A 20,961-nucleotide genomic window follows, 5' to 3' on the forward strand; every position below is an offset into this window, starting at 1 on the left:
AAGTAAATTTAATTTGAAAATGGGCATAAAATTCTATTTAGTTTTGCTCAAAGCAAGTGGGACGAAGGAAAATTTGATTGTGCATTATCTGTTTATCTTTGCATCTGTGAACGCAATCTAACCACTTAAATTTAAACACCACCAGATTTTGACCAAAGTGTTCCCCTTTAAATGTTGAGTTTGTTTTAAATTGGACATCATTGCCCTGTTTTGCAGTTTCTGAAGTATCTTATAATTTAAAAACTTGTTGAATTTTTGCAGTATTGATTACATAAATACTATGGATTTACAGCACGTTTAAGGAAATAGTTTCCTTAGGCTGTCTGAGATGGAGGTGATTTTCAACTGCCGTCCGCCCGTTTCTCGCTTGAAAAACGGGCTGTCGGCAATTGAAAATCAGGGCCCCATTAATGCTCAAGGTCCACCTGGTGGAATCATTTGTACCAAGTATTGAACAGCCAAAATCGTTGTCCTTAAAGGGACCGTTGGAGGCGGCTCAGAAAACCAGGATATTTCTAAAAAAATTTTTGGTGGCCCTCGGAGTAGCAGGAGTGCTCTTCCTGGGGGCACCCTGAAAAATTCCGGCCTGCTGCAGACCAGTTCAAGCCTGCCCGACCCTTGGGCCTGACATGCAGGCCGGGACTGCGTGGAAGCTGGCTGACTGCTGCCCCCCCACCTCTCCCAGCACTGGCAAACTTCACTTGGGTGCCTGCAACTCGCCAGTGGCCTGTCATTGACTCAAAATGACTTAGACCCCCCACCGGCACGAACAGGTGGGAGGAGCGGCTGCTCTGCTGACTTTGTTTTGGGCGCTACTTGAAAATCATCCCCACTGTATTCTAAGTGAAAGGAACTGAATGATTACTCCTCTTATGGTCGCTGTTCCAACAGCCCTGCTTGCTTCAGTACCTGTTTTTCTGTATAACTGCAAAATAATTGAATGAAGGAACTGGTGGATTATTGTGATTAGGGCTTTTAAATTATTGGAAAACATGGGCTTTGCAATAAACAAACCCAGTATCACAGTATCAGTTTGGCTCTGCGTCAGCTCCACTCTAAGACTTCAGTAAATAATCCAGGCTAACACTTCATTGAAGGAGTGTTGTATTGCTGAAGGTGCTTACTTTCTGTTGATGTTAAACTGAGGCCATGTGAGTCTGTTCAGTGTGGAACCAAGTGAATGCAGTCAAACTAAGCTGGACAGTACGGAAGAGGCGTTAGAGGAGGATGAACCGCATACGTGGGGTAAAAGATCCCGTGGCATTATTCACAGAAGAGCAGAGGACTTCTGGTGCCCTGACCATCATTTATCCTTCAACTATCAACACCAATTAACTGATCATTTATCTCATTGCCGTTCGTGAGAGCATACTGTGTGCTATGTGGCTGCTGCTTTTTACCTATACAACTGTGACTACACTTCAAAAGTAATTAATTGGTTGTGAAGTACTTTGGGATGTCCTGAAGATATGAACGGTGCTATATAAATCCAAGTTTCATTTATCTTTCTTAGTGGTCATTAATGAATAATTCTTCACATTTCAAATGAGTATCTTCGAAACAGCTTTGTAAGCTCATTTTATGATCTGAATGAAGATCAGCTTAAAGGAATGAGCACTTTGTGTAACAGCAAGTTGCATTTATGTAGCACCTTTAACATAGGAAAATGTCCCACGGCGCTTCACAGCTGGATCAGACAAATATGGATGCCGAGCGAAAGAAAGAAATATTAGGAGCGGTGACTAAAAGCTGGGTCAAAAAGGTCGGCTTTAAGGAGGGTCATAAAGAAAGAGAGGGAAGTAGAGAGTTTTAGGGTGGGAATTCCAGAGCTTTAGGCCTAGACGGCTGAAGGCACTGCTTCCAATGGAGAGGGAAAGAGAGTGCCGGATGCATTAGACACCAGAGTCGGAGGGTTGCAGAGATGAGGAGCGGCGAGGCTGTGAATTTTAAACACAAGGATGAGAATTTAAAAATTGAGGCATTGGACTTGGAAGTTCAGTTTGGGGTCAAATAGGACACCACGGTTATGAACAGTCTGGTTAAGCTTGAGGCAGTGGCTGACGAGGGGAGTGGAATTGGTGGTGAGGGTATGGAGTTTGTGGCCAGTGCTGAAAACAATGGGTTCGGTTCCCGATGTTTGACTGGAAGAAATTGTGCCTCATGAATGACTGGATGCCACACAAGCAGTCTGACAACACAGAGGCAGTGGAGGGGTTGAGAGAGGTGGTGGAGTGCAAGAGCTGGGTGTCATTAGCATACATGGGGTAGCTGACCCCATGTCTTTGGATGATGTCACCAAGGAGCAGAATGTAGATGAGGAAGAGGAGGCAGGAAGAGAAGCCATTGTTGGCGATGCTTTGGCTAAGCATCAATAGGTAAGAGCGGAACCAAGTGAGTGCAGTCAAACTGAGCTGGACAGTACAGAGGCAATGGAGGAGAATGATGTGGTCAACTGTGTGGAGGACTGCAGAGTTAGAGAAGCCGGGAGGTATAGTGCACCACAGTCATAGAGCACGTCATTTGTGATTTTCATTAGGGCTGTCGCAGGAATAGAAACCTGATTGGTGAGTTTCAAGTATGAGTTGCAGGAAAGATGGGAATGGAGGCGACGAAACGTTCAAGGACTTTGGAGCGGAAATGGGGCAGTAGTTTGCAAGGACAGAGGGATCGAGAATAGGTTTTGTGAGGGGGAGTATGATGTGGTTTTGAAAGAGATGTGTACAGTACCTGAGAAGAGGGAACCATTTACAATGTCAGCTAGCATGGGGGCTAAGAGGGGAAATTGGGTAGTCAGGTTCGTGGGAATGGGTCAAAGAAGCAGGAGATGAATCTCACGGACCAGATGAGGGTCGTAACAAACCTATGTCAACTACAGCTGGAATAAATTTGATCTGAAAAATGTAGGAATACCTTATTTAGGTGTAAAATCTGTTTGTTTGTTTGAAAGGTAGCAATAAAGGTGGTTTTAATATTTTTTTCTAAATATTTCCATAGGGAATGGTCCCTTTCACTTTTGTTGGAACGAAGGAAAGCATTGGAAATGTGCAGGTTCTTTTGGAGTACCATATTTCTTATCTGAAGGTGGGTATGTTTATTTTCCCTGTATTAACTTAGCTATAGTGGAGTTTTTTAGTGTTTCTGCTTAGCATGAAACACATGGTCAGTACAAATATAGATACGTGGAGCTGAGATTAGTTGCTGGAATAAACACCTGTTTGAAATGGTACACTCCACTTGGATTATTGAAAACTGGAAGATAATACAATGTTGTGATATCAATAGGTTATATCAGCTGCAGAGAATGCCATAACTTTGCTGTTGGAGCTTTAGCTCGATTGCCTTGGTTGTAGTTTCTGGCTGTCTTGCTGGCTAAAATGCTGTCCCAGCTTAACTAACAGCACAAGGGAAGTGAATGGCAACTTGCTACAAAGGAAACACTGCTGCTTGATGCACTTTGTCAATCTGCTTTTGAGGATTTTTCTTAATGTGTTAAAGCTAAAAATTTTAAGCATTGGAGTTTGCTATAGGTGTGCTGCAGTATCCATACAGCAGCCTGTTCAAAGCCCTTGGTATTTATGGTTGCATTTGGGTTAAGTATAGAATAGCTGGTTTGGAGCTGTGGGGTACAGTAAGTAATTTGTTCAAGCAGGCTTAACTCAGAAGCCTGAAAGGTAAGTGGATTGTGTGCTTCCCCTTATCTTACTGGTTCCATGTCAGAAATTGAAGTTACACACATGTTTAATGTACAGTTTTGCACCTTAAAAGGCAAGTGAAAGACTCTAAACCAGTACCAAAGGCAGAGTGTCTGCCCTTACTCATTGAACATGCACTGGTGGCATCAAGTCGACAGGGTGATTTACTTGAAAAAGACAGCAAAAATGAAGCCAATCCAATGGAAAACCACCACTGTAATAAATTGATAAGATCAATCAACAGTGGCTGTGGTGTGTTGGGGCTGAGTGGGTGATAGGCCGGATGATCCTTTACCGTCCTTTTGATGGACACCTCTGTGGCCAGGAGCATCTAATTACGAGCTTATAGGTATCTGCTTGGGCTCAGTTTAGTCTGAAGCCAGTAGGGGGATTGAGTTATATCACTGGCTCCATGGCAGCATTTTGCCATTTAAGAAGTGTGAGCATGTTTCAAGGATCAAATTTAGATTGAGAAATAGTGCAGGTGTCTGCTTTTAGCATTTCAAGGAGAATAATAAAAGTTGTACGTACACTATTTGTAATGAGTACCGTTCATTTACCTGTTCAATGTGAAATAAATTTAACTGTTGGTTTACAGCCTGTGCCTTTGTGTATTTCCAATCCATGTACCAGAACAAGTGGTCATGTGGCAGCATCTGATGGAATACAATGGCAAAGGCTCTCTGTTTCATCCCCGAGTCTCACTGCACACCCTTGTTTGAAGAGTTGAGGTCTGCTTATGCGAGTGGTCATTGATGCTGAATCCAAATCGTATAACTAGCATTAAAGTCCCAAAATGTAAAACCACAAGATTGCCTGCCCTGTAGATTTGTATTCATCATGGAACTATTGTCAAAAAATCCAAGTACATACATGGGATCAACACAGGCTTTACGCTTCAGACTTGTCTTTTAATGATTGCTTCTCCATCCTAAGAAGATATTTTAGCGATTACACACGTGGGACTAGGCCATGGCACTAGGCATGTCCAGATGAGCCTACCTGTCAAGGGCCCCATCTACTTCAAATGGCCTGTGAGGGTTTACATACCTAAAGTTCAAATCTTGAACATAACCTCATTTAAAGACCTCTGCAAAGATGTGCCATTGGCTGCTCGATTATCTGTATTAATGAAAATGCTGTTTGGATTACCTTGTCTATTTTGATTACTTGCAATTAAGTTCATAATTTTAATTGCACCAGGTAAACCATAATGGATTCCTCTAAAATAGAAATAGGAAAAAAGGGGGCTTTTGTGTTACTTTTAATCCGCAATGGGATTTTAAGGTGCTTTCTTGTTTCTTTTTTTTAATTGCTTTCTTGGGAGAGGGGCTGCCATACCCCTTTGACCAATCACCAGTTACCACCATTCCCACGGGACTGGCCCCTCATCTTATCCTGTTGTGTTTCTCTCAAGGCCACCTTCACCAACTTCTAGGCACATTATCTTATACTCCTGTCTGGGTCCCAGGCTGGTAACTCTAAGACTTCATTGTCTCATATGGACTGTTAGGTTCTTATCTCGTGGGTTTGACTGAGTGACTTGTTAATGTAGCTATGGTTACAGCTTATGTGCTGTGCTGGCAGTTTCATATTTTTATTAGTTTTATTAAAGGATGTTGAAGGGTTTTTGCAAAGCCTGACTGATTCTAAATTATGTTGTTCCTTACTATATACTTGCTTAATTAGTACTGAAGAGAGAAACATGTTCATTTAAGGATAGCAAAAGCTGCATATCACCAATACATGTGGTACAATGGATCATGGTACAGGTGTGATTACGGCCATACCTTGGTTAACAACTATCAGATATATGTTTGATTAATACAAAAGGTGAATTACCCAAACTACATGTTTGATACAGATTCCACAGGTGACATACCCCTTTGTGCTGCTGTTCATCATTTTGCATTTGGCACATACTGGTCGATGATTGAAACCTGAGTTTGAGACAGTTCTAATCATTGTAATTGTCACTGTTGAAATGTATGGAGACGTGTAGAATACTGTTCGAGCATCATCTATATCAACAAACGGGCCTTCAATCTAGGATAAAGTGCAAATCTATCAAATGTTTACAGCAGGTTTGTTTTACAATCTCCATATGCTTTTCAATTTTTTTTTCCCACTAGCAGTTTATAAATAAATATGGCAATGTTCCCCAGTAACATGCACAATCAAATTGTTGCTTAATACTCAAATGTTTTATGCTGCAAAGGGACATTCCCCCAAAAATATTCTGTCAAACAAAATGCATTTTGGGGGTTGGACTTTATGCTTTCTGCAGCATGCAGTGTTTTTGTGGGTCTGTGAATGATGTTGGTTCCCTGAACTGTGGGTCATTATTAATTCACAATATTTTAAGTGAATTGAAATTAGAATTTATTAAATATTTCAGTTTTCATAAAGTTAAATGTTTTTTCCTGGTTCAAATAAATTAATCAGCAGACTTCCTGTGTCATTGCTCATGATGTGAGAACTAACTGTTTTCTAATGCAGTCTTATGGAAACCATTCCTCCTGTTCTGAGCAGAACAAGAAATGTCACCCTCTCCCCACTAGACATTTTTCCCTCCTCCCACCGCCCTTATTCCTCTGCTTCCCCACAGCAACTACTGCTACCAGAAAGTGTTTGGTATGAATCATTATAATTAAAAACAATCAAAAATGGCATGATGGGTTTCTCAGTTGGTTGAAGGGACAGTGATCTTTCTAATTTGCCTTGTATTTACCTGTTTTAGGAAGTAGAGCAGCTGAGAATGGAGCGGTTGCAAATCGATGAGCAGCTACGACAGATTGGTATGGGGTATAGGCCAGTGACAAGTCGGCCAGAGAAAGATAAGGGCTATATCACTGATGAGAGTACAGCTTCATCGCTTCATGCTAGCAGGTCCTATCGTGGCCGTGGTCGTCGAGGTCCAAATTATACCTCTGGTTACGGTAACTTCATTTTCCATTTTTATTCCAAATTAATTCTGGCTAAGGTACTTCACGTGACTAATATATATTCAATACAGGATGTTTATGCAAATGAGGAAAAAGGTGGTTTTTTTTAATGTGTGTGTGTGTGTGTGTATATATATATATATATATATATATATATTTATTTAGTGTAAAACTAGTTTACATGCTGAGGAAAGCTAGGGAAGAAATAGTAGAGTCTCTTCATATAATTATGCAAAATTCTGTGAAAAAGAAAATTGTGCCAGAAAACTGGAGGATTGCAAATGTGCAGATAGTCTTCCCTCTATTATAGTAAAAGATTAAATTAGTACGTGCATGAGCACAGAAGACCAGAGGCAGAGGAATGAAGGATGCAGAAAGGAACGTAAGGATGGAGGAGGTTGCGGAAGTAATGTAGAGCAAGGCTGTGGAAAGATTTGGTTATCAGAGTGAGAACTTAAAATTCAGTGGTTTGGGAGTAGGATGCCAGTGTAGGTCAATGAACATGGAGCCATGGGCAAGTAGGATTTAATGTGGGACATGATATGAGCAGCTGAGTTTTGAACAATTTGGAGTTTTTGGTGGGTGGAATATGGGAGCTGCAAAGGATGACAATGGAGAAATCAAAGCCAGAGGTGTGAAGGTGTTTCAGCAGCAGTGAAAGTATAGTAGGGATGGAAGTGACGTTGCAGATATTGATGCAAGTGATCTTGGATATGGATAGGATGTAGGCTTTGAAGCTGAGCTCCTGATAGAACAGGACGCTAAGATTTTGCACGCCCTCATTTAGCCTGAATGCGTGACCAGGGAGGAGGATGAAATCGGTGGCATGGAATTAGAGTTTATGTCGGGGGCTGAAATGATAGGTTTGGTCTTCTCAATATTCCGTTGGAAGAAATTTTGACTTATAGGAACATAGGAAAGTGCAGGACAGGAAAAGGCTATGCAGTGTACATTGTAGGTCTTAAAAACTAATATCGTTATTATCCACTCCCTCAAATATCTATTCAATTCTCCCTTAAATTTTCCCACACTATCTCCCTCCTTCCTTGGGCAGTCTATTCACCACCACCGGCGTAAAGTAGTTAAAAATAAACTTTCTGTATACCTTACCTCTTCTAAGCTTCAGCCCATGTCTCCTGGTTCTAGAGTTTGTGGTAATCTTGAACCTATTATTAGGATTCAATTTCTCTGCCCCCTTAATCTTGAATAACAGCTCCCTTGTTTGCTTTTCAGTGTAAACAATCCCAGGTTCTTAACCTCTCATAGTTCAGATGTGATGAGTTATGTATCGGTTTGGCTATCCTTTTCTGAACTACTTCCAATGCCTGGATCGCCTCACTAGTGCAATGACCAGAATTTTACATAGTAATCCAGGTATGGCTATACCAATGCCATATGCAATCTGATTGTCACCACCTTGAATTTGTGTTCTACCCTTCTAGCAAAACATTCCAAGATCCACGTAGCTTTCTTTACAGCCGCCACACACTGCGCACGGTTGGTTTTACTAATCTATCCACCAATATCCCCAAATCTCACTCCTGTGATGTATCCTGTAGCCTAGAACCATTTAGTTTATGTTTCTACTGCTGGTTTCTTCTCCCTAGTTTCGTTACCTTGCTTTGTCCGTATTAAGTGCCGTTTGCCACACATCAGCCCATTTTACCAACTGATCCAGATCCCTTTGTATTTGGTTTGCCTGTTCCCAATTATTTGACTCCAATTTGGTGTCATCTGCAAACTTTATACAGCTTTGTTTCTGTCCCCAGCTCTGTCATTTATATACACCGTAAACTAATGTAAATGGCCCCAACATTTTTAAATGGTGAGAAACTATTAAATGTTGATCAGGGAGACTTGGGTGTCCTCGTACAAGAAACACAAGAAGTTAGTATGCAGGTACAGCAGGCAATTAGGAAAGCAAATGGCATATTGACCTTTATTGCAAGGGGGTTGGAGTACAAGAGTAAGGAAGTCTTACTACAGTTGTACAGGACTTTAGTGAGACCTCACCTGCAGTACTGCATTAAGTTTTGATCTCCTTATCTAAGGAAGGATACACTTGCCTTAGAGGTGGTGCAATGAAGGTTCACTAGATTAATTCCTGGGATGAGAGGGTTGTCCTATGAAAAGAGGATGAGTAGAATGGGCCTATACTCTGGAGTTTAGAAGAATGAGAGGTGATCTCATTGAAACATATAAGATTCTGACGGGGCTTGACGGTAGATGTTGAGAGATTGTTTCCCCTGGCTAGATTGTCTAGAACTCGGGGGCTTAGTCACAGGATAAGGGGTCGGCCATTCAAGACTGAGATGAGGAGGCATTTCTTCACTCAGAAGGTTGTGAATCTTTGGAATTCTCTGCCCCACAGGTCTGTGGATGCTGAGTCATGGAATATAGTCAAGGCTGAGATGGATAGATTTTTAGACTTTAGGGAAATCAAGGGGTATGGAGATCGGGCAGGAAAGTGGAGTTGAGGTCGAAGATCAGCCATGATCTGATTGAATGGCAGAACAGGCTCGAGGGGTCGTATGACCTATTCCTGCTTCTATTTCATATGTTCTAAGGTTGATCCCTGTGGCAACCCGCTAATGATTTATTGCCGTGTCAACACTACTCCATTCCCAACTGCCCTTTAACCAATTTTCAGTCCAACTCAGAACCGTGGGAATATAGGAACACGAATAAGCCATTCAGCTCGTTGAGCCTGTTCCTCCATCTAGTTAGATCATGGCTGATCTGTACCTCAATTCCATTTACCGGCCTTTTCTCTACCTCCCTTGATGCTTTTACCTAACAAAAATCTATCAATCTCAGTTTTTAAAATTTCAATTGACTCAGCATCCACATCCTTTTGGGGGAAGGACTTCCAGATTTCGCCTTTCATGTGACAATACTTCCTGATTACACTCCCAATTGGACAAGCTATAATTTTAAGATTATGCTCCCTTGTTCTGGATTTGCCTATTAGAGGAAATAATTACTCCACCCTATCGAAACCCAAGGCCAATATATCATTCCTGAGGTTCTGTGCCCAAAACTGAATGCAGCACTGCAAATGGGTTCTGGCCAAGGCTCTGTACAACTAAAGCATCACTTATATTCCAACCCTCTTGAAATACAGGCCATTACTTTTTGTACATGTGCATTAACTTTTAGTAATTTATGTATATATGTTTACTTTGTGCACCTAAATCCCTTTACGCCTCCATAGATCCTAGTCTATCCCGAATAAGAAAATATTCCAATTTATTGATCTGGGATCCAAATCGAATGACCTCACACTTTCCCATATTGAATTCCATCTGCCATAGTTTTGCCCACTCACTTAGTCTGTCCATGTCCATTTGAAACTTCCTGGTCCCATCTATACATAGGAACAGGAGTAGGCCATTGAGCCCCTCGTGCCTGCTCTGCCATTTGATAAGATCATGGCTGATCTGTGATCTAACTCCATATACCTGCCTTGGGCCCATATCCCTTAATACCTTTGGTTGCCAAAAAGCTATCTATCTCAGATTTAAATTTAGCAATTGAGCTAGTATCAATTGCTGTTTGCGGAAGAGAGTTCCAAACTTCTACCACCCTTCGATACAACTTACTAACTTAGTGTTATCTGCAAACTTGGATATATATAATTCTAATTCTTTATCCAAGTCATTAATATATGTGGTGAAAAGCCGAGGCCCCAGTACAGATCCCTCGGGAACACTACTTGGCATCCCGCCAATCAGAGACTATTCCTTTTATCCTTACACTCTGTCCTACCTCCCAACCAATTATCAACCCATGTCATGAGGATATATCCAATTCCGTGCACTTTTGCTTTTGCTAATAATCTCTTGTACGGGACCTTATTGAATGCCTTCTGCGAGTCAATTCAGACAAATCCATAGATACTCCCCCATCTGCCATGCCAGTGACCACCTCAAAAAAAAAATTTCAACTAGATTTTAGGCTTATTGGCGTAAAGTTTGCTGAGTCATCCTTGTGTCTGTTTTTTAAAAGATTACCTCCCTTGCCGTGCCTGCTTTATGAACTAATCGCCTGTGCAGCATATTAGCAGAAACCTTGCTGAAATCTAAATGCAGCCAATCAATGGATTTTCCAGTCATCAAAGTCTGTCACTTCCTCAAAGAACTTCAGTAAATCTGTTGATCAAGATCTCCTTCCCATAAATCCATGCTGACTTCCTCTTACTGTATCATACCTGTCTAGATTTTTCATTATTCCATCTTTCAGGACACCTTCCTATATGTCATCCACAATAGATTTTAGGCCCACTGGCATGGTTTGCTAAATCGCCCTTATGCCCCTCTATTAAAGTTGAGTGTTATGTTATCTTCTTTCCATTCCTTGGGATTTAGAACCATTTCTGATGATTCCCTGAAGCTAGTGTTAAGAAGATGACTGATTTTGCCAGCCACTTCTTTGACTCTCCTTTTATGAAGTCTATCTGGGCCTAGTGTCTTGACTTCCTTTTACTACCTTAGACTATCAGTAACCACATTATCTAAAATTTCTATTTCTTTCAGTACTTCCTCAACTTCCATGCTGCGGAGACTGCCCATGATTTCAAAATTATTTATAGAAATGCTTGGTATTTCTGTTAAAATTATCTACCATCCTAATCTCACTTTCTATTTTAGCTCCCCTGCCAATTTTCTTAATCTCCTTTATCCCTCCCACTGTGCTACTTGTAGCTTTATACTTGAGGAACAAGCTTTTTTGTTTTGCCTTTTGTCCCTGCATTACTTCCATTGGTGCCCATAATGGTTTTTTCCCCATGTGATATGTATCTGTTCTGTATTCAATAGCATTTCTAAACATTATTCACATTTCTCCCATGCTTTTTCACTCTAACATTGCTGCTCAGTCCAATTTTCTGGTTCACCCTTCATCCCCCTCAAAATCTGCCTTTTTAAAATTGAATGTTTCAATTGAACTCGTTCTCTCCATTATAAATCTAACAAACCCACCATATTGTTGCCACTGACTAGGTATTCTCTGACTCTTTTTAGATGCTCTGTCCCCTCCTGGTCTTTGCTTAATGCCGGATCCAATAATGCCCCCGTTCACATGGGTTCTTTGACAAGTTGTTTCATATAACATTCCAATATTCTGTCCAGGATCATGTTTTCAATCTGTTACTTAATGTTAGGTAGTCTGATGGCACAGATTATGGTTGTGGGGTTGAGGGAAGCGGTGGCTAGATATGCCTGGGTATCATGAGCATACATATAAATGCTGGTCCTGTGCCTGTGGATGGTGTCAGCAAGGGGGCCAACGATGGGTCCATGGAGACTTACGGCAACGATAATGGATTGGGGAATGTATATAGAGATGGTCGAAAGCAAAGGTTATGGGTGAAAGGAAATTTATTGGACCGTTTTGCGAGGTGAGTGGTGTTCCACATGAATGTTTTGGGGAAATTCTTGTTTACTATATGTACATAGGTGAAAGGGAGGGAGGAACTTAAAACATTTACAATCACCAGGGAAAGGGTTATGAAAAAATTATTACAACTAAAAGCTGACAAGTCCCCAGGTCCTGATGGACTTCATCCTAGGGTCTTAACAGAAATGGCTGCAGAGATAGTAGATGCATAGGTATTAATTTTCCAAGATTCCCTAGATTCTGGAAGGGTCCCATCAGATTGGAAAATAGCGAATGTAACTCCTCCTATTCAAGAAAGGAGGGAGACAGAAAGCAGGAAACTACAGGCCAGTTAGCTTAACATCTGTCATAGGGAAAATGCTAGAGTCTATTATTAAGGAGGTTATAGCAGGGCACTTAGAAAATTTCAGTGCAATCAGGCAGAGTCAACACTGCTTTGTAAAAGGGAAATCGTGTTTGACTAATTTATTAAAGTTCTTTGAGTAAGTAACAAGCAATGTGGATAAAGGGAATCCTGTGGATGTGGTGTACTTGGATTTCCAGAAGGCTTTTGACAAGGTGCCACATCAAAGTCCACCACACAAATTAAGAGCTCATGGTTTAGGGGGTAACATATCAGCATGGATAAAGGATTGGTTAGCTAACAGGAAACAGAGAGTAGGCATAAATGGGTCATTTTCAGGTTGGCAAGATGTAACGAGTGGAGTGCCACAGGGATCAGTGCTGGGGCCTCAACTATTTACAATCTATATCAATGGCTTGGATGAAGGGACCGAATATATGGTTGCTAAATTTGCTGATGACACAAAGGTAGGTAGGAAAGTAAGTTGTGAAGAGGACATGAGGAGTCTGCAAAGGGTTATAGGTTAAGTGAGTAGGCAAAAATTTGGCAGGAGGAATATAATGTGGGAAAATGTGAACTTGTGAACTTGTGCACTTTGGCAGAAGGAATAGAAAAGCAGTATATTTAAATGGAGAGAGATTGCAGAACTGAGGTGCAGAGGGATCTCGGTGTCCGAGTACATGAATCACAAAAAGTTAGTATGCAGGCACAGCAAGTGATTCGGAAGGCAAATGGAATGTTGTCATTTATTGCAAGGGGAATGGATTATAAAAGTAGAGATGTTTTGCTACGGGGCATTGGTGAGACCACATCTAGAATACTGTGTGCAGTTTTGGTCTCCTTATTTAAGAAAGAACATAATTGCTTTTGAGGTGGTTCGGAGAAGGTTCACTCGACTGATTCCTGGGATGAGGGGGTTATCTTATGAGGGAAGGTTGGACAAGTTGGGCCTGTGTACATTAGAGTTTAGAAGAATGAGAGGTGATCTTATTGAAACATATGAGATCCTGAGGGGACTAGAAGGGGTAGATGCTGAGGATGTTTCCCCTTGTGGGAGAGACCAGAACTAGGGGTCTCCCATTTAAGACTGATGTGAGGGGAAATTTTTTCTCTGAGGGTCGTGAGTCTGTGGAACTCACCTTCCCCAGAGAGCAGTGGAGGCAGGGTCATTGAATATTTTTAAGGCTGAGTTAGATAGATTCCTGATTAACAAGGGAATCAAAGGTTACATTAGGTAGACAGGAAAGTAGGGTTGAGGTCACAATGAGATCAGCCATGATCTTATCAAATGGCAGAGCAGGCTCGAGGGGCCGAATGGCTTACTCCTTTTAATTCGTATGTTTGTCTAAATGATTTGGACTTGGGAACTGAGGGAGCAATATTGAAGTTTGGTGATACCAAATCAGTGCGTGGTGGGGTGGGGTGTTGCTGATTGTGAAATAATGCAGGAAGACTAGGTATGCTTGCAGGATGGGCAGATGAATGACAGATGGAGTTCAGTGTAGAAAAATGTGAAATATTACATGTTGGAAGCAAGAATAGGAAAAGGAAATGCACCGTAAATGGTAAAATTGTTAATCAAGTAAAGGAGCAAAGATGTGCAGACACACAGGTCATTAAAGATGGCAATGCAAGTAGTAAATTCCATAAACAGGCAAATGGAAGCTTGGATTTTGTATCTCGAGGCTTGGAATGCAAAAGCAAGGAGGTAATCTTAAACTTGTACAGCACTTTAGTTAGGCTGTAGTTGGCATATAAAAAAGCAATTGGAATGATGCAGTGGAGATTCACGAGGAGGTTACTTGACTAAGACTTGACAAGTTAGGGCTTTTTCGCTAGAGCTGAGAAGATTAAAAGGTGTCCTGATAAATGTCTTCAAGATTATGCAGGTTCTAAGATCAGTAGTGATCGTTTGTTTCAACTGGTTGACATGGTAACAACAGGGCATAAGTTTAAGATAATCACAAACAATTCAAGGGCATTTTAGACAGCAGGTATGGAATTTGTCTGCTTGGCCTCGTGATTTGAGGGAAAGGTAATTTTTTTTGGAAGTCTTATTGGACAACAGAGAATAATTGTATATAGACTCAAATTTATTTGACCTTGTTCACAGCTGCAGTTTGTTATATTTACTGATTGCACAGGTACAAATTCAGAATTGTCAAATGCTTCGGAGACTGAATCGGAACGAAGGGATGAATTAAGTGATTGGTCACTGGCTGCTGAAGATGATCGGGATATAAGACCACATCGTGATAGTCGAAGGCGGCCTGGAGCAGGCAGAGGGCGGGGTGGAGGACAATCCAACAGAGGTCGTGGGGGACCAAGAGGTGGAAACTCATCAATTAGTTCAGGTAAGTTTTGTAAACACGTCTTTAATCCAGTACAGTCTGAAAATAGTGTTTTAAATACCCCAGTCATACTGCAGCCATGACTGCACTTTTTAATAGTGACGCAAGTGATCAGCTGTGGTTATTCAACACAATCAGGTCATTGTTCAATGGGGAAACGGCAGTGCTTCGCACGTGTATGTTTCGAAGCACATGTGGGAGTGCAGCTCAAGCAGCCTGGAGGTGCTGGTAAGTTTTCCAATGAAGGAAAAGTGCTGATGTAATAATTCTTTTCAATTCCCAGGTGGCAGTAAAGTGGCTTGAGATAACTTAATGATGTTTAGCAAACCCAGGGAGTGCAAAAGTAGTAGTATGCACCTACAGTTACACTGCAGTTGGTGCATACTACCACTGTTGTGGGACTACGATGCCATGCCTTGCATCAGTAATACATTATAAGGATCATGTTCCATATCTTAAGTTGTTGTGGCATGAAGGACTTGCACTTTGTGACTTAAAATATGGAGTATAGTTGGGGTGTTTTTGTACATTTTTGCCCAAACTTTAGTCTTGAGGGCAGAGTATTCATTTTGCATTATAAATCAGAATTTTACAGCACAAAGGAGGCCATTCGGCCAACCCTGCCTGTGCCAACTCTTTGAAAGAGCTATCCAATTAGGCGCACTGCACTGCTTTTTTTTCCCCCATAATCCTGCAATCTTCTCCCTTCGCAGTCCAATTCCCTTTTGAAAATTACTATTGAATCTGCTTCCACTAACCTTTCAGCCAGTGCATTCCAGATCATAAAAACATGCTACTTTAAAAAAAAATTCTCCTCATCTCTTTTACCAGTTGCCTTAAATCTGTGTCCTCTGGTTACCAGCCCTTCTGCCAGTGGAAACAGCTTCTCCTTGCTTACTCTATAAAAACCCTTTGTGATTTTGAACGTCTCCATTAAACTGAAGTCCCTCATCCCTGGCACCATTACAGCAAATCTCCTCTGTACCCTCTCCAAGGCCTAAAGTGTGGTCCCCAGAATTGGACACAGTACTCCAGCTGAGGCCTAACCAGTGATTTATAAAGGTTTAGTATAAATTCCTCTTTTGCACTCTATGCTTTATTTATATAGCCAAGGATCCTGTTTGCCTTTTTAACAGCCATATCAACTTGTCCTGCCACCTTCAAAGATTTCTGTATGTAAACCCCCAGATCTCTCTGTTCCTGCATCCCCTTTAAAATTGTACCATTTAGTTTACATTGCCTCTTGTCATTCTTCCTTTCAAAATATATCACTTCACACTTCTGTGTTAAATTTTATCTGTCATATTTTGGCCCATTTCACCAGTTTATGTCCTCTTGAAGTCTGCTACTATCCTCCTCACATTTACTACTTTTCCCAGTTTCGTGTCATCTGCAAACATTGAAATTATGCCCTGTATCCCCTAGTCCTGGTCATTCTAAGTCAGCTGGAGTATTCCAAGTCAGGCTAACCTCGGTGGTGAGCAAATTATTGGAATCGATTCTGAGGGACAGCATAAATCGTCAATTAGAAAGGCATAGGTTAATCAAGGACAGTCAGCATGGATTTGTTAAGGGAAAGTCGTGTCTGACTAACTTGATTGAATTTTTTGAGCAGGAGGGTCGATGAGGGTAATGAGTTTGATGTAGTGTACATGGATTTTAGCAGGGCTTTTGACGAAGTCCCACATGGCAGACTGGTCAAAAACGTAAAAGCCCATGGGATCCAAGGGAAAGTGGCTAGTTGGATCCAAAATTGGCTCAGTGGCAGAAAGCAAAGGGCAATGGTTGACGGGTGTTTTTGCGACTGGAAAGCTGTTTCCAGTGGGGTCACGCAAGGCTCAGTACTATGTCCCTTGCTTTTTGTGGTATATATTAATAATTTGGACATGAATGTGGAGGGCTTGATCAAGAAGTTTGAAGATGATACAAAAATTGGCTGTGTGGTTGATCGTGAGGAGGAAAGTTGTAGACTGCGGGAAGATATCAATGGACTAGTCAGGTGGGCAGAAAAATGACACTTCTCTGGATTGAATTCCATTTATGAGTCAATGCATTTGGGGAGGGCAAACAAGGCAAGGGAGTACACAATAAATGGGAGGATACTGAGAGGTGTAGGGGACCTTGGAGTGCAAGTCCACTGATCCCTGAAGGTGGCAGGACAGGTAGATAAGGTGGTTAAAAAGGCATATGGGATACTTTCCTTTATTAGCTGAAGCACACAATATAAGAGTAGAGGTTATGCTAGAACTGTATAAAACGTTAGTTAGCACAGCTTGAGTACTGTGTACAGTTCTGGTCACCACATTGCAGGAAAGATGTGATTGCACTAGAGAGGGTACAGAGGAGATTTATGAGGATGTTGCCAGGGCTGGAGAATTTTAGCTATGAGGAAAGATTGGATAGGCTGGGGTTGTTTTCTTTGGAACAAAGGAGGCTGAGGGGAGATTTAATTGAGGTGTATAAAATTATGACGGGACTAGATAGAGTGGATAGGGAGGACCTATTTCCCTTAGCAGAGGAGAGAGTGACCAGGGGGCACCAATTTAAAGTAATTGGTAGAAGGATTAGAGGGGAGCTGAGGAGAATTTTTTTCACCTAGAAAGGGTGGTGGAGGCAGAAACCCTCAACTCATTTAAAAAGTACTTGGATGAGTACTTGAAGTACCATAACCTACAGGGCTACGGACCAAGGGTTGGAAAGTGGGATTAAGCTGGATATCTTTTTTTCGGCCGGCACGGACACGATGGGCCGAATGGCCTCCTTCTGTGCCATAACTTTCGATGATTCTATGATTAATATATATCAAAAAGATTAGTGGTCGCAATAGTGACTGCTGAGGAGCACCTCTGTATACTTCCCTCCAGTCTGAAAAACAACCGTTCACCATTACTCTGCTTTCTGTCCCCAAGCCACTTTTGTATCTACACTGCCACTTTAATCCCATGGGCTTCAATTTTGCTAACAAGTCTATTCTATGGTAGTTTATCAAACACCTTTTGAAAGTCCATCTATAAATGGTGTTTTTATTTACCAAGATTATTAAAAGGTAAGTCATGACCTTGGGTTGTTAGAACAGAAGTTGTGTGAAATACTATCTATTTTGTATAGATATGCATAACTGCTTTTATGAATAATAAATATTGTGAACTAAGATTCAAAGGTCTGTCGTAATTTAATTGACAAGGATCCTCGTCTAGTTTTATTTATTTAGCATTTAATTTACTAGCACCTATAACTTCTAGAACCATGTATACTATTAAATTATAAATCACCTATTGCTATGTTGTGATCAGCTCAGACAGTGTAAAGGAATAAAAATATTATCTACAATTCAGATCTTTGAAGGAAGACCTTGAAAAACATTCTGATGAAAACATATTCTGATATCATCTGTTTTCCCCTTAGTGTTCAAGGATCCAGATAGCAATCCTTATAGTTTGCTAGATAACACAGATAACACAGAAACGGACCAAACAGCAGACACTGATGGTAGTGAATCTCACAGCAGCTCAAACCGCCGCAGGAGATCACGTCGGCGTAGGACAGATGATGATGCTACCATGATTGATGGAATGACAGAATCTGACAGTGCTTCAGTTAATGAGAATGGTTTAGGTATGTATATATCAAATTTATACACCATTTGAAAGATTGTACTTGGCCAACTAGAATTTTACTTGAATTAACTCCATGCATAGGACTGCTGTTGTAAATAAAACATTAAAGAGAAAGCCTCCATCACACTTTACATTTGCAGATGATAATGAAAGGAAACCACAGCGGCGTAATCGTAGCCGCAGACGTCGTTTACGCGGTCAAATTGAAAGCTCTTTGAGCAGAGACAGCCAGCCAGGTAATGGCCATAACTAGCATGCTAGGGTGTTTGGAGTTTTGATATTTTTGAATTTCTGTCGCTGTTCCACTTTATCTAATTAATTAAATTCTAACAGCCACGACTTCATGGGCATGCTGCTTGCGAATGTTGAACCTGCTTTGAAAATCTTAACAAAAGTTTAACTTTGCATCACCCTGTATTGAAGGAACACCTTTAATTAGCAATTTTTTGATGTTCACGGGGAGAAAAATTTGAGATAAGTAACAATACAAAATTGACAGCAGTTAAACATACTTTACTTTTTAAGTAAGCTTGCCATGTACTTGGCTGAAGAGTACATTGCTGTAAGACGCAAAAGTCTCTGATGTAGTTGCTAGGGTTTCTGCTTTAATTTATATTTTCAGATGAAGTTACAAATATTCTTATAAAAAGTCAAAGTTCCCAGATGGCTGAGATCTGAAGTCTCTGTCTCTGAACCATACAGACTAGGAAAGTCCCATATTCAATCCCAGGTCTGTACTTAGTTAGTTGATCCTAGCCTGGGTAGCAGTTGGAATATTACAATTGACTTCAGCACCATACGGTTAGGAAAGGGAAAGTTGAATAGCCGCCTTGCTTATTTTGCAACAACAGCTGCTAGATGAGGACGTGATTCAAGCTTAGTTATGATGGGCTTCACTGTCTAAGCTTACACTGCCACCTGTGGAACCCCTCACAGGAATCAACACCTTCATGAGGGAAGGGAAGAAAATTGTGTAGTCTAATTGCTGAATTGCTGAATTATGCATGTTACTATTCTTCAATATACAGTGTACAATGAGATGCAATTATAGAATTTTACAGCACAGAGGGAGGCCATTCACCCCATCGTGCCTGTGCCAGCTCTGTGAAAGAGCTATCCGATTAGTCCTACTTACCTACTCTTTCTCCATAGCCCTGCAAATTTTTCTTTTTTGAGTAAATATCTGATTCCCTTTTGAAAGTTACTATTACATCTGCTTCCACCACCCTTTCAGACAGTGCATTCCAGATCACAATAACTTGCTGCATAAAATCTCCTCTCTGGTTCCTTTGACAATTGTTTTAAATCTGTGTCCTCCGGTTACCAACCCACCTGCCAGTTGAAACAGTTTTTCCTTATTTACTCTATCAAAACCGCATATAATTTTGAACACCTCTATTAAATTTCCCCTTAACCAGCTCTGCTGTAAGGAGAATAATCCCAGCTTCTCTAGTGTCTCCACATAACTGAAGTCCCTCACCCCTGGTGTAGTTCTGGTACATCTCCTCTGCACCCTCTCTAAGGCCTTGACATCCTTCCTAAAGTATGGTGCCCAGAATTACTCTAGCTGAGGCCTAACCAGTGGTTTACAAAGGTTTACTATAAATTCCTTTCTTTTGTACACTATGCCTTTATAAAGTAAAGGATCCCACATGCTTGCTTATCAAGTGTTATCAAATTGTCCTGCCACCTTCAAAGATTTGTGTTTGTGAACACCCAGGTCTCTCTGTACCTGCACCCCATTTATAATTGTACCATTTAGTTTATATTGCATCTCCTCATTCTTCCTCTCAAAATGCATCACTTCACACTATTACATTTCATCTGCTACGAAACTCAGAAATGTGTTAAACAATGTAGATGATAGTAACAGCCTTCAGGGGGACGTAGACGGACTGGTGAAATGGAAAGACACATGCGAAATGCCAGATGAAATTTAACGCAGAGAAGTGCAAAATTATACATTTTGGTTGGAAGAATAAGGAGAGGCAATATAAATCAAATGGTACAATTTTTAAAGGAGGTGCAGGAACTGGGGATGTATTTACACAAATCTTTGAAGATGGCAGGACAAGTTGAGAAGGCTGTTTAAAAAAAAAAGCATATGGGATCCTGGGCTTTATTAATTGAGGCATAGAGTACAAAAGCAGGGAAGGTATGGTAAACTTTTATAAAACACTGGTTAGGCCTCAGCTGGAGTATTGTGTTCAATTCTGGGCACCACACTTTGAGAAGGATGTCAAGACCTTAGGGAGGCTGCACAAGAGATTTACCAGAATGGTGCCAGAGATGAGTTATGTGGAGAGACTGGAGAAGCTGGGGTGGGTCTTAGAACAGAGAAGATTAAGGGGAGATTTGATAGAGGTGTGTAAAATCATGAAGGGTTTTGATAGAGTAAATAAGGAGAAACTGTTTCCAGTAGCAGAAGGGTCAGTAACCAGAGGACACAGATTTAAGCTGACTGGCAAAAGAACCAGAGGCGGTGAGGAAGCATTTTTACGCAGCGAGTTGTTCTGATCTGGAATGCATTGCCTGAAGGGGTGGTGGAAGTAGACTCAATAATAACTTTCAAAAGGGAATTGGATAAATACTTGAAGGGAAAAAATTTACAGGGCT

The 20,961-nt window shown here is 41.1% G+C and overlaps 1 protein-coding gene across 3 annotated transcripts in view; it reads left to right on the forward strand.

Moving 5' to 3' along the window:
* Window positions 1-20,961, forward strand: part of fxr1 (FMR1 autosomal homolog 1) — a 94,453-nt gene that overhangs the window by 60,641 nt on the left and 12,851 nt on the right. For 2 of the 3 annotated variants that reach the window (XM_067995210.1, XM_067995209.1), the window contains exons 11-15: window positions 2,995-3,081; window positions 6,433-6,631; window positions 14,522-14,731; window positions 18,134-18,343; window positions 18,486-18,581. In XM_067995210.1, coding sequence (XP_067851311.1) covers window positions 2,995-3,081; window positions 6,433-6,631; window positions 14,522-14,731; window positions 18,134-18,343; window positions 18,486-18,581 — 802 coding nt within the window. The remainder of the gene's footprint in view (window positions 1-2,994; window positions 3,082-6,432; window positions 6,632-14,521; window positions 14,732-18,133; window positions 18,344-18,485; window positions 18,582-20,961) is intronic. The other variant, XM_067995211.1, reaches the window with a different exon arrangement.

The sequence above is a fragment of the Heptranchias perlo genome, chromosome 13 (assembly GCF_035084215.1).
Source record: "Heptranchias perlo isolate sHepPer1 chromosome 13, sHepPer1.hap1, whole genome shotgun sequence".
Classification (NCBI taxonomy): domain Eukaryota; kingdom Metazoa; phylum Chordata; class Chondrichthyes; order Hexanchiformes; family Hexanchidae; genus Heptranchias; species Heptranchias perlo.